This window comes from Salminus brasiliensis, chromosome 14 (genome assembly GCF_030463535.1).
Source record: "Salminus brasiliensis chromosome 14, fSalBra1.hap2, whole genome shotgun sequence".
NCBI lineage: Eukaryota > Metazoa > Chordata > Actinopteri > Characiformes > Bryconidae > Salminus > Salminus brasiliensis.
Window position 1 is genome coordinate 31,520,057 of NC_132891.1, and position 13,591 is coordinate 31,533,647.

Here is a 13,591-nt window from a genome sequence, read left to right on the forward strand (position 1 = left end):
TGAGTATGCTACCCTTCTACTAGCATACCTTTCTAATTCCCTCATTAATATGCCATAATCAATACTACTGAATGCTTTTTTCAAGTCTATAAACACCCCACAATATCTGTGCTATATAACGCCGCTCAGTTTTCACAGTGGAGGGGCTGGCTGTACTGACAAGTGCTTAATTTGTTCTACTCAGTCCCTTGTTTCAAAGTGTCTGAGGTGGACCGGAGAAAGCAGCACCACCACAGGCGAGTAGGGGGGTCTGGAAAGATGTGCAGTGGGCAGTGTTAGGAAAGGAGAAGGCAGAGGCAGAACTATGCAAGTTATGCTCTCCTCTTTAGCCAAATCCTCCCTCTCGGCTCCGTAACCGCAAGAGACCTGGTTTTCGCAAACTCTTCTCCGAGATTACGTTTCCTTACGTCTTCAGCGCCGAAAACCGTGCGTCGTTTGATCTGTTTATCTAATTAGGAATAGAGACGAGGTCAGTGACCAGCAGAGGAGAAGCTGAAGGATTTACTGTCTTGGTGAGAAAGCCACAGACCCCAGGCCTTAGCAAGATGGATGAGATGCTTAAATATCCATCCCCTTATTTCCATCCCCCCGGAGTACAGTTAAGAACCATCTCAATCGCCTCGGTTCTGCAAAGGGAGAACCCAGGCGATGACACCTCAGGCAAAGCTGACGAGCGTGCAGGGACAATAGGCGGTTGTCGTGAGAGACGGTACATGTCAAAATAAATCATTTTCATATACGTTTTCATTTTGTATGAGTTTCTGTCTGGGTTTCCTAATAGCGTGATGGATGTTTGCACATTCCGTACGTTTGCTCGATTGCATCTGTGCTCCATATCATGTTCCAGACACAAACACACACACACAAGCGCAGGCACTTAACAATAATATTACAGAGCACACTATCGTGTCAATCCTACGTGCAGGTACCATAGGAAAAGAAAACACAACACAACAGCTGGAGGACTTAAAGTAACGCCATCAATTAACCCTCTCTGCTGCTCGAGAAACAAACAAAAAAAAAGAGGATCGGAAAAGGAAGGAAAATCCGAGCAGAGAGTGGCTGCAAAAGCCATTAAACTGAGGCATCAAGCTTCCAAAGAACACAAACAGTAGTGCTTGTGTCAGTGGCATAGTCCTATCTGATCCTCGGGGGCTTTGGTCTGCGTTATTTGAGCAGCCTGCATTTCCACACTGTGGCAAAATCAACAAGTGGCCGAGAGGCTGTTGATGGAGGTTGATGCCCATCTCCAAGGTACAAATTTAGCAAAGAGATAAGCGAGGGAGACTAAGGTACGGGCCCCCGACCCTCACAATGAGGGCAGGATGGGAGTGTGAAAAGATTCCTTTGTGCCAAAACCTCTCGTCACTGTTGAATTATAAACATGAAATTCATCTGGAGGCAAATCCCTTGGCCTCTGCCGGTGCTGGTGCTGGTGTACAGACTGAGTGTTGTGTTTTTGAACTGCAGGATGTTTAGGATGAGGTCCCGGGGCACTATGAGCCTTTGCTCCCCTAGAGAAAAAAAAAAGAATTAATACATAATTGAATAAAAGCCCAGTCCCAGGGAGATTTCTAAGAAAGGAACTAGAGGAGACGAACAAACACAAACTAGAGATGAAACTCTGCCTTGAAAGCATTCTAAATCTGATCTTATATCGATGTGTGAAGCATTTTATTACTGAAGTCCTCCGTCTAGACATTAGTGTTAGGATTTTTGATGCTTTATAACATGACGTGTGCAAGTTATTCATGCCATATTTAAAAGCATGTCAGATGTGTTGTATTCAGCAGACTTCTGATTCAGCAACAAGTTCAACAGAAACTAAAACAGTTTTGTTTTAATATCTAAACTGTTGTTTCTTGTGTCATTATGTATGTATATTCAGTTTTTACTGAAAATGGGCGGAGGGGCTGTGGCTCTGAGCGAGGCCGGAAATCAGAGGTGTAAACGGTCCTCCATTTGGGTTCGGCACTTTCACAACCAGCGGCGGTTACACTGTTCAAAACTGACGTCTTAAATGAACCTTTATGGTTCACTATGTTGAAAAATGGCTGTGTGGTTTCCACCATTATTAATGGTCAGTTAGCAGCCCAATATTAACTTTAATTTTCACTGTCTGATTGCCAAATATATGAACTTAATATGAAATACTTGTTCTACTAATTAATTCGGTGATGATATGTTCAACATAATGATATATATCAAACGGTTTCTGTGAGACTCTCCAGTTTTTAGCACTGTATATTGAAGCTGTTCCTAAACCTTTTACAGAGCAGTATTTTGCCACTTTACAAATATAATTTCTATACAGTATAAACAATTCTGGGCCTAAATCTACTAGCATACCTTTCTAATTCCTTCATTAATATGCCATAATCAATACTACTGAATGCTTTTTTCAAGTCTATAAACACCCCACAATATCTGTACCACACTCAGCTTTCAGTGGAGGGTCTGGCTTCACTGACTAGTGCTTAATTTGTTCATTATGTATATTCAGTTTTTACTGAAAATGGGCGGAGGGGCTGTGGCTGCGAGCGAGGCCGGAAATCAGAGGTGTAAAAGGTCCTTCATTTCGGTTCGGCACTTTCACAAACTAGCTAACGCGCCAATTACCATCTAATCCCACCTCCCGACTGTGTACCATGCCGCCTCTCGCTTGTGTTGTATTTTGTAATACAGCGCTTCCTCAGTGTTGGCTCAGACAGAGAACAGGCACAGCCAAAGCCGCCACACGCTAGTGGTCAGGGATGCAAAATATAAGTGTCTAAGTTCACGAAGTTGAACTCGTGCGGACGTTCGCAGGCAAAAAGTCTTCCCGGTGCAAGAAGTCAGGTGCAATTGCTGACATAGACACACACACATACACACAGCTTGTTTAGACCCTGTAGAGAATTACTGCTAGTGGAAAAGCCAATCGGGAGCAGATAAACATGAACCTTTTGGTCTAATGCCAGACGTGGGCTAGAGAAGTATAAAGGCCCCCCAGCATTGAGCTGTGGAGCACTGGAATGGTGTTCTCTGGAATGATGGATGTTGCTCCATCCAAAACTTCTGGGATGAGCTGAGGAGTTGGGGATGAGGTGAGGTTGTGATTGTCCAACATTCTGACCTTACTAACGCTCTTGTAGCTGAAGGCAATCAGATCCTCCAAAATGCAATGGAAAGCGTTCCCTGGACAGCAGAGACAGTTACTCTGACATAAGCAGGGTAAAATATGTGTATACTTTTGTATATTATCATATATCTCTTATTTAATAGTCTCAAATATTGGAATTGGTTGACATGACCACTTCTTAACATTCAAATGCGTGCGTGAGTGGACACACACACACACACACACATATATACACACACACATTCTCTTTCCATGGGAACAGCTGAAGTGGTGCAGCCGGAAGGGAAGAGAGGAAAGGGCCGTCTCAGGTCGGGAAGGCCAGAGGCCGATAACGGACGAGGCCATTGATTCGGCCGCGGCTTCTGGGGCTCTGGGGCACCGGTGCACCGGGACACGCCGCCGCCTCTCATTAGGGTCATGCAGACCTTTGTCCTGCATCCTAGCAACAAGTTTGTATTCCAGATGCAAGCAGAAGGGCTTCGGATCTGCAAACAAGCTGTTGGCAGGACATGGGGTACGGGGTGGGGGGGCTTTAAAACTAAAGCAGCACAGTCTTCAGCCAGCGGGGTGAGGGTTCACTGATCTCAGATAACAGCCGTCTACTTTTACTCCAGCCCCCATCTGCCTCCACGCATTCAAGCACACGTCTACTGAGGGAAATCACATTAGCCATCTAAAGAATGTTCTCCATGCACGTCAATTATGCGCGCTAGAACGTGAGCCACGTCCACCTTTCAGACCAACCAGCTTCATTACACCCTTTGTATGGCTCTGATAGCTCCTGATGCACCTGGGGATGGGGACTGAGCTGGAACCGGAGATGAAATGGAGAGGTCTGTTCTGAAGGCTTTGAGCACCAAGCTCTCTACCTACTGGTCTCCAAGACGGGATCCAGCTGAAACCAGTTCATGAAACAGACTGTTTTTCCAATGAAGTTGCTCTTCCAGGGCTCAACACTGGGTTTCCCCTTCAGTCCTGCCAGTACAAGAGGTGAGTGGGAAACCAAAAAGACCAGTTAGGACTCTCTCTCAAACACGTGAACCTCCAGCTCGCGAGCATGAATGCATGCATGCGACGGTCTCTTAGAAACAGGATGCTGTGAGAAGCCTGACGTCCGACCCAAGTAAACAGTAATTAAGCAGCCCTGCAATTACCTGCTTTACCACCTTTGTTGGCCTTTGCTGTAAACGATGTATAATGAAACGCAGATGCACAAGGACCACAACGTTCCAGTGAAAGACACAGCACCTTTGATAAACCTCCCCCCGCCGTCCCCACTTCCCTTTCCCCCCCCCCTCTTGTAGGACGACAAGGCAGTGGCCTTGCTCAACCTTCTACTTGACAAGTCTGTTTACCGTCTGCGTCTGGAGACCTGAGAGTAATTACCCGAGCTCCAACAACGGCTGCCCGAGACGAGAGGCAGGGAGACGGGGAGGCTGTGCGCCCGTACTCAGACACGCGCATTTGACGCACCTCATTACATGCATTCCGAGACATGGACAGTTCGTTTGAACTCATTAGGGTTGAAACAACAACGGGACACGAGGCAGAGCAAGACATTAAAAAAAAAGGGATGTCAGTTTGTCTACTCAGAAAGTGCATTTTTAATTTATGGCTTTGTGCACCGGAACACTCTTTTGATTACAACATGGAAACAAAGTCTGCTCCGAGTACTTTGCGTGCCTGAGTACAGTGCTGAGTGTTCTTTTCCTTTGCACGGCTTCTCTCACTTTGGAAGGGGCTAGAGGTGATTCATCACAAGGACGCTCCTCATGTATGTGCTGTGCTTCAATGAAGGTGTAAATGGACGCCGCACCATGGGTGGCTGGTTTTATTGTACAGAAACCATACGTGTGGTCTTAAGAAAGACACATACCCGGTACTTCTCTAAATATCCCACACTGTAGTTGGACATATATGTTTTGTTTTTAAATTGCTCTAAAAAGAAAGTTAAGAAAGTCAATCCAACACCTCGTTCTCTCTAAATATACAGGAATACTGCGATCTAAACAGGACAGTCCATACAAACAGGATCATAAACAATATATAAGGGCTTCACTTACTCTTCGAGCGAGACCCAGGGCAATGTAGCACTTCTCTCCAGGGTCCACAATCTCCACCTCGAAGTAGTGGCTCCGTGTGCAGAGCGGCTGGCGAGCCTGAGCCAGCCCCACGTCCATGATGCTTTTCCCCTTCCCCACATACTCCAGCAACTGAGGAGAGACACATCAGAAGAGTTATCAGTGACGGAACAGATGAGAGGCTCACATACCAGTGCAGATATGGATAATGGTGTCTAGCACGGTCACTGAAAGGCCAAAATCCTCTCCTATTTGCTGTGCCAGCACGGTACTGATTAGATCATCCTAGGTGATACCAGAAAAAAGTAGCACATTTACAGTGACAAAAAAGCTGTTACTGTGAATAACTAGGAGAGTAAAACATGACCTGATATCCAAAAAGGAATGATGTTCTGACACATCTTTAATATTTTATATGTTATAATTTCAGACCCTTTTTAAAACTCTCTCTGAAACGCCCTGTTTTACCAGCGGGAGACTCGCTAGCATTTCTCTGTTTTTAAACCAGCACTGAAGAACCCATTCAGAACAGAGGGAAGGCTAACGCTAATGCTAATACACACACATACACTATAGAAATCCAAATCACACACACAGCACATTCACCCGCTATATCACATCAACAGACAAACAACTAGATAGATCAGTCCAGAATGTGTACCATTACACTACACACACACAGGAAGTGATTAGACTGCAGTGTTGTAAAGGAGCTGAAAGCTGATTGGTCAGGGAGGAGATCAGACTGGATTATAAGATATTAAACACTATAAAACAGTGATTTTAAGAAAAGTCTCGACTAAACTAAATCAATCAGTCCAGAAAGTCTGATTATAGAAACCGAAACTGTGTGAATATTATTATCAGATTGGATTGGGGGGCAACATGGCACTGTGAGGGCCATGGCATAACCTTGAGCTTGCACCTCTCAGGGAAGTTCACTGTGGATTCACTGAGGTGTGTTTAGGACCATTAGGACCTTTTTTCATCTTCAGCATTTTTTTTTTTTTTTAAACAGATTTTTGCTGGTTTTTAAATAAATCCATTCCTTCCACTACCAGTGAAATGTTCCTGGAGCCACTGGCTGCAACACAAACCCAAAGCATGAACTGCCCACCCTCGTCCTTAACAGTTGGAGAGGTGTTCTTTTCATGAAATTTTGCACCTTTCTTTCCAAAACACCCCGTTGTTCAGTTCAGCCTAAATGTTGTTTTTTTATCTGATTCATCAGCCCACATGACTCGTTACATCAGGTTCATTTAGATGTTGATCTTGTAGATCTTGAAATTGTGTGGAGAGGGCGAACCCTGATTACCTCTGAAGCCTGAAGGCCTTTTGCTGTCAAACAGGGGATTTGTCTGCCCTTCGAGCAATCCTACAAGCAGTACTACCTGAACGTGACTTGGTCGTTATGAAATTTGGAGATACGTTCCTCTTCTTCTCCTCCCGTAACTACTCACAGTAACAGAAAAAATTTCTGAAGCCAGGGGCGCCCAAAAATAGTTTTTACAAAATCTACCTTACTGTACAACAGGTCAAGTGAAAGCCCAAAATAGAACCTTTGTCTGTGTTTGGGGAACCTATTGAAAAACCGAAGGACCCACGATGCAGCTGGAACTCAATCCAGAGCTGCACTGCTGCTAGGCAGCAGTTGTACAGAAGGTGTGTCCTCTTTTGAGCAGAGTTTCTGTGTGCCAGATGAGTGAGTGCTTTTCAGAAGCTTTTTTTGTGTTTGTTTCTATGTTTATAGGTGTGTGCATAGAGATGCTGTTGTAATAGGTTGACTAAAGCGGGATAAAGGCTGACCGCTCTTTTTTTAATAAGCTCACAGAAGAAGAACATGGGTGCAGCCACGTGAGACAGGTGAGGAGGTGGTATTTACTAGAATCACTTAACATCTGTTGAGCACTTAGGTTCATTTTAAAATTACCCTGACTGTGTGAACAAGCCCAACGTAAAGGCTGGCAGTGCTGCAGTCTCCCCTCAGTCTGCTCAAGGTCAGTCTTTGATTTATGCATCTGAACCTTTAACTCCACGGGAATGAAGCAAACTGTGATGTGGAGATCACTTTTACACTGTAAAGCATTGAGCTGTGGAGCAGTGGAACTGTGTTCTCTGGAATGATGGATGGTGCTTCGTGCGATAATTCTGGGATGAGTTGGGGATGATGAGGTGGGGTGGTGATCGTCATCCAACATTCTGACCTCGCTAACGCTCTCGTCGCTGAATGCAATCAAATCCATCCATCCGTGCATGTTCACTTTAAGCCACTTTAAGTTGCAGCCATTGCTGACACAGATGTGCAAATGCACACACACACACACACACACATACATACATACATACACAGCTTGTGTAGACTCTGTAGAGAATCACTGCCTAATGCCAGGCGTGGGCTGGAGGGGTATAAAGCACCCCAGCAACTCTCTCTGGTGGGATGGTGTTCCATTCAATAATTCTGGGATGAGTTGGGGAGGTGTGGATGAGGTTGGGTGGTAATCACCTATAATTCTGACCTCACTTGCGCTCTTGACGCTGAACTTTAGAGACTTCCCTGGACTGTAGAGACGGTTTCTCCCAATAAAAAAAGCAGTATAAACTCTAATACTCTTGATTTCAAAAGGAACAATGAACGAACAGGTGTCCGAATACCTTTGTCCATATAGTGTGTACTGATAAGGACACTGTGATCATGTTACTGTTCTAAAACAAACAAGCTTAAGCTAATCCACAACCCAGCTCTGCAATTACTTTCATATTTTAAGCATTTTCATTAACTGCCCCAAACTGCTGTTGGATTTTGGAAATGACCCCAATGTATCCAAGCAATGGAAACAATCCTGTGATGCTATTTTCAACTCCTGGAACCCTTGTTTACCACTGACATTGGCTGTTAGACACAGAGAGTGGTGAAGCAATACTGGCACAGATTCCTCATGGGCCATATCTTGCCCTCACTCGATCACAGACAGGTACCCAAAAAGTCAAATACAGCTTTGGTCTAAATGGGTCAGGCTCGTCGTCCCTTCATTCATTTTCTTCCACTAAGGCTTACCAAACTGATGGTCCCCATCAGTGGTCTTGAGGGCCTTTAGTCACGGACAGCACATGGGATATGCTGGGATATTCAAACTTGCACAGCACTGCCAAGCAAAAATTGTACAAATGGCATGTCCTCCTTTGGTGTTTTGGACTCAGGATAGCACGCACCTGGTTGCTAATCTCCATTAATGGATATAGACTGTGGGGTTTCTTTTTTTAGAACTCTGCTGCGGGTGACTGTACTGCTGTTGTTAGTTTTTGTTCTCCTTGGCTCCAAGATTCCTCTCCACCTTCCTACTCTTCATGCCAGGACCAGTCGCCTGCTTCTTTCTGAAGGCAAAGGTAAAACTGCTGGAGTCACACCTTCCTGCCTACTCGAGGCTGAGTAACAGGGGAGGCTGGCCACTCCCAACGGCTCCCGACAGCTCCCGGCACGCTCCGGTGATGGTGCTGACAGATCCAGCCCTGTTTCGCCGCCACTCTCATCCACGGCCCTGCGTAGGGGTTTGAAGCTTGTTTTGTTGACCCGCTGCCCAGGCAACAGGTGCAGCACTCTGAACAGGCTTCCCGGTTCCTGGAGCATCTCGAAAAGCTGGAAGAGGTGAGGAGGAGACTGACTGGCACCGTTCCATCAGCAGGAGTGCTTCTGTCATTTGTGCAATCTGAGTCCTGCTTGTCAGTCAGTCGTTGGACAGCAGAACATGTTCTCACCTACTGTCACCCCGTGATTGACTGCGATGGAAACGAAGACGACAGCTTTTGCCATTAAACAAGAGCTAGAGCTTCTTTAGGCATGTCTACACACTCTACATGAGAGGCACTTCAATCTAATTGACACAATCTTCCATTAAGAGGCTTGATAGAACACTTTCACGCTGGTCTTATGTGCCAGACACAACTGCCACTCAAGGTTTCCAAGGAGCTCCAAAATATTTCGAAAAGATCCCTAGCAAATGTACCTCAACACTCCGTAAAGTAAACCAGCAAGAAGCGGGCATTAGGAGTTACGCAAGCCTTAATGACACTTCATATTCATACAGAGAAAGAAAATAAGGCTTAATCCAGACCTTGAGTGCAGAAACGGAGTGAAATTTAATGGCTTGGGTGATCATTTTGGACATCTTGGCACGGTCGGATCAAAATAAGTGGGGCAGCGCTCCAAGATCCCATGTTTGCTTGGACTGCGTTGACACTTTTATTACTGTTGAGAGGATACTACCAACTGTAACAGCGGACTGATATATGATGCTTCTGGACATCTTACCAAGTGATAACCATCTATGTGAAGTTACTGAGACCAGTCCCAGTTCTCTAAACCTCCCTTTATCCCTTTAGCTTGTGTCACTGGATGAACTTGATGCCAATGAAGCACAAAGCTTATCTTGGCACTTGACATGATGTGAAGAAGATAGGGGGATGAAAACTAGGTTCTCTAGTTTCAAATAGGAACTGGTTCAATAAGCCACTAAGGAGAAGATCTTCTTACATGCTTTTTCCTGGTCAGGGTCGCAGAAATCACTGGTCACAAGGCAGGTATACCCCCTGGACAGGGCGCCAGTCCATCAGAGGGTCATTACAAATATGCTAGTGATGGAAAAATCGATTGGATATGTATCAGCAATCCAATTCAAAGAGCCAATCAGATTATATTCGCAAGTTAAGGATTACAGCAGCTCTGCATGATGCTCCACAGGGAGCTGTAACTCCTTGCTCAACCACTAGTTGGACCTACAGAGTTTTCACATGGCTGCAGTAGCTTATTAAAACCTGTGATGAACTCAACTCTGGTGGGTCGCAGCCGAGTAAAGACCATAACACCACTAATCGGATACCCCTCTCTGCAGCAACAGCTGGAAAGCTAGAGGAATCGTGTCCAAAGTGATAAGCAGCCCTTTTCAGCTGTTTCCACTCTAGGAGCTCCACAGTGCAGTTCTGCAAGGGAATTAACAGGCTCTTAAGAACGGTGTTTTAAATGTGGTTGATTCCAAAAAGCAAAGTACATTTTATCTTGAGAGTTGATGCAGGAACATTATAAAAGCCCTGCTGGATGATGCATTACCAGGTTTTCCTGGAAAGGTCAATGTGGCATCCAGTCTCACCCTCGACTGGTAGTGGTAATCAACAGATCATCCTGAAAGACAACAGATGATCGACATTGCACCCAAAAACAGCTCTAAAATATACTGTAACCTAAAAGGAGTTCATGCTATCAAATGGCACCAAACAGGCAGTGCAGTGTGGTACTGTCACTATTACAAATTCAGAAATATCAGCACAGGTTCTTAGAAACGGTACAGGTTGCTTGGCAGCGAGCCTGACGCCTAAAGAGTGTCGGAGGCTTGACCAACCCTTTCTCAAGATGTACGGACGACCGTTCTCTAGAGTAAGACCGTTGCACTCGTGTCTTACTCTAATTTCTCTGACGATCAGGCACAGTGTAGAGTATGTATGGAGCTGCTGAGTATTGTGCATTAATAGGTATTTGGTATTACAGTAAGCAAGCTAACCTTCTTAAGTTTCTCTGTATAAGAGCCTCTGTCAGCCTCCGTTAATCGTCCATCTTCTCGTCTAGTGCCTCAGTGGTCTTCTCTTTCTGCCCTCAACTCTCCACTGCTAATCGCTATGTATTACCCCAAAGAGGCAGCGACCTAACCATTTTACAATACTGAGTACCAACTGAACCTTAGCACAACTTTGAGCCCTGGATCCATGCAATGTCGTCCACCGAACTACAGCATGTGTAAAGTAAAGACTTAACTCCTCATCAAAGACCTTCTGAATGTCTCTCCAAGAACATTAATAATAGTTTCTGTTGCAAAAATCTTGCAGAATCTTGCTTCAGAAAATCTCTTCTGCTACCTAACCGCCGAGATGCTGAGAAGATGCAGAGAAGTCATAGAGAGGACAGCAACATCACAGTAAGACTCTGGAAATAATTACAAAAAGGTTTGTTAACAGTCTCAAAAGCTACGCCAGGCTAGGCAAGGCTACACTATGGAGCTGTGGGCTTTACAGTGATGTAAAGCAGCCAATAAAAGTTGTAAAAGGGTTTGTAATCCTTGCACCACAAGTCCACCATTCATTCGGGGACTAAATAACAGGGTGGTAAATAGGCTTGTAAAACCACATCTAAGTATTTTAAACCCCAACTAAGCTCATATAATTGCTATTTATCCATCAAAGAACAACTTGAAATAGTCAATAAATTTGGTCCTTGGCACCTTTAAGGCAAGTGCGTTTGCATAATGTTAGCTGATGTTCAGAATTATGGTCACTGCTTATAAAAAAACAGCCCTATACAAGACCCATTTAGACTTCTAAAACTGGTTAACGGTTAAAATTATAGATTTGCCATTATATGGGACGTACAAGGCCATCAGAGCCAGAACCACCAGATTTGAGAACAGTTTCTTCCTGAGTGCTGTTGAACTGGTCACACCAGCAACACCAACCAGAATCTGGACACACACTCTCAGACTGCGACTGATCACTGCTACTGATCCTTGCAATTCATTCGTCCTACCCACACGGAGCTCTACTGTAACTGTAAGCTGGGTACTGTTCTCTCTAACTGAACACCGAGCTGCTATACTCATTACTGCACTGTACACCTTGTTTACATATGTGATGCTGTACCAGACAGGTCTACCTTAGCACTCCTACACGCCGCACTACTAGCTATCCTACATTTATGTCATTTTACCATTGGTGTAGTAACTTAGTTTGGACCTTAATCACCCAGCACATGCACATATTGGAATATTTTTGTATTTATTATGTTTATTGTCTTTGTACTTATTGTCTATGCACCCAGTCTCGTGTCCTTGCACTGCTTTACCATATCCCTACCTATTCAGCTCTAGTAAAAGTTCTACCAGGAGACTATAATACAGCGTCACCTTTCTTCAGCCAATCACCAGCCTCCAACTGTGTTAAAAAAAAAAAACAAATAAAAATAACATCACATCTATCCCTTTTTCCGGTACTGGCAGCTGCCTGGAGCTAGGCTCTGCCCCCTGCCTCTAAGTTCAGCAGGATCTGCGAGAATCCCTGGATCTGCGAGAAGACCTGGGCTAACGGCAGAGCCTACGCCATTAATACTAACATTATTCTCATCTCATTACTGGTCAAGATTAAATGCACTGCTCTCATGTCTCCAGAGTCTTCAGGTAGAAATGAACATCATGGGGTATTCCAACAGAAATTCCCTAAATGAAACGTCCTGGAATGTTCTAATCCCTGCCGACGACAGCTAATAACGCTCACGAGCAATCATAAATCTGATTTTTGTCAAGACCACGAGGCCCAAACCAGAATCCTGGCTCTTTTGTTCTTCGCCGTCGTCGTCGTCATCGTCTCACTTTCCATCACGAACAGGGCAGCAGCAGCAGTCCCGCCCACAGTGGAAAGCTCTCTTGTTAAAGCAGGTTAGCTGGCCTCACCCTGCCAGCGATAAAGTCTGCATTTCCTTTTCTCTCACGCGTTCTCGTTCCTAGAGAAGAGAGAAATCCAAAAAACACTGTTCCACTGCTCTCCCACTCTGGTTACATACAGGAACCAAAGGGTTTACAGGAAAGAGATGAACCCTGCCTGACTGAAGGAGCCAGCTCACTGTCTGTGCATGTGAAACATCTCCAGACATCTTAAGACGAGTGTGTAATTAATTAAAAAACAAATAAATAAAAAACCCCAGAAAAGGGTCTCTGAAAGGACACTGGATTGAAGGGAAGCGAAACAGCCCACGCACAAAACAATGCCCCAATTGCGCATTTAGCGCATTTATATGCTATGCAGGCTGGCCGTCAGCGGTTAGCGTTACCGTCATCCCAATACAGCGGCCACAATGATTTAATTCTCATAGAAATTTAATTGTAAGAAAAAGTGTACAGTAAGCATCTTTCGGCTCTGGTGCGGTGCTCAGAGAGCCAGTGTGGTGAGAGGCTTCACCGCACGGGTGTGACTGGGACTGCAATAAATCACTGAGCCGAGTGGGTGCGAGACACGCTGCAGCAGGATGACACATCTGCCACCACCCAACTCCGTCGGCCCTTGATAACTGCACTCAGCACTGAAACAAATAGGCTAAGCTCCTAATGCTACGTGTCTGTGTTGAGGCCCAAAGGAGCTACTCCAACAAATCCTGCACTCGCGTACCTTTGCACCCACTCACAAGAGTGAGACGAAACCACTCGTATGAGTCAGTGGGTGCACGGATCTAGGAACCGACAGAGAGTGCGTGTGCATGTATGTAAACTATACGGACAAAAGTTTTTGGACAACTACACATTACTCCTACAGGGGCTTTTATGACAACCTACTCTAAATTCACAGCCATTAATATGGATTT

The 13,591-nt window shown here is 45.0% G+C and overlaps 1 protein-coding gene across 2 annotated transcripts in view; it reads right to left on the reverse strand.

The window, feature by feature from the left end:
- The window catches only part of spryd3 (SPRY domain containing 3), a 56,646-nt gene that overhangs the window by 14,690 nt on the left and 28,365 nt on the right, over window positions 1–13,591 (reverse strand). For both annotated transcript variants that reach the window (XM_072696171.1, XM_072696170.1), the window contains exon 7: window positions 5,185–5,334. In XM_072696171.1, coding sequence (XP_072552272.1) covers window positions 5,185–5,334 — 150 coding nt within the window. The remainder of the gene's footprint in view (window positions 1–5,184; window positions 5,335–13,591) is intronic.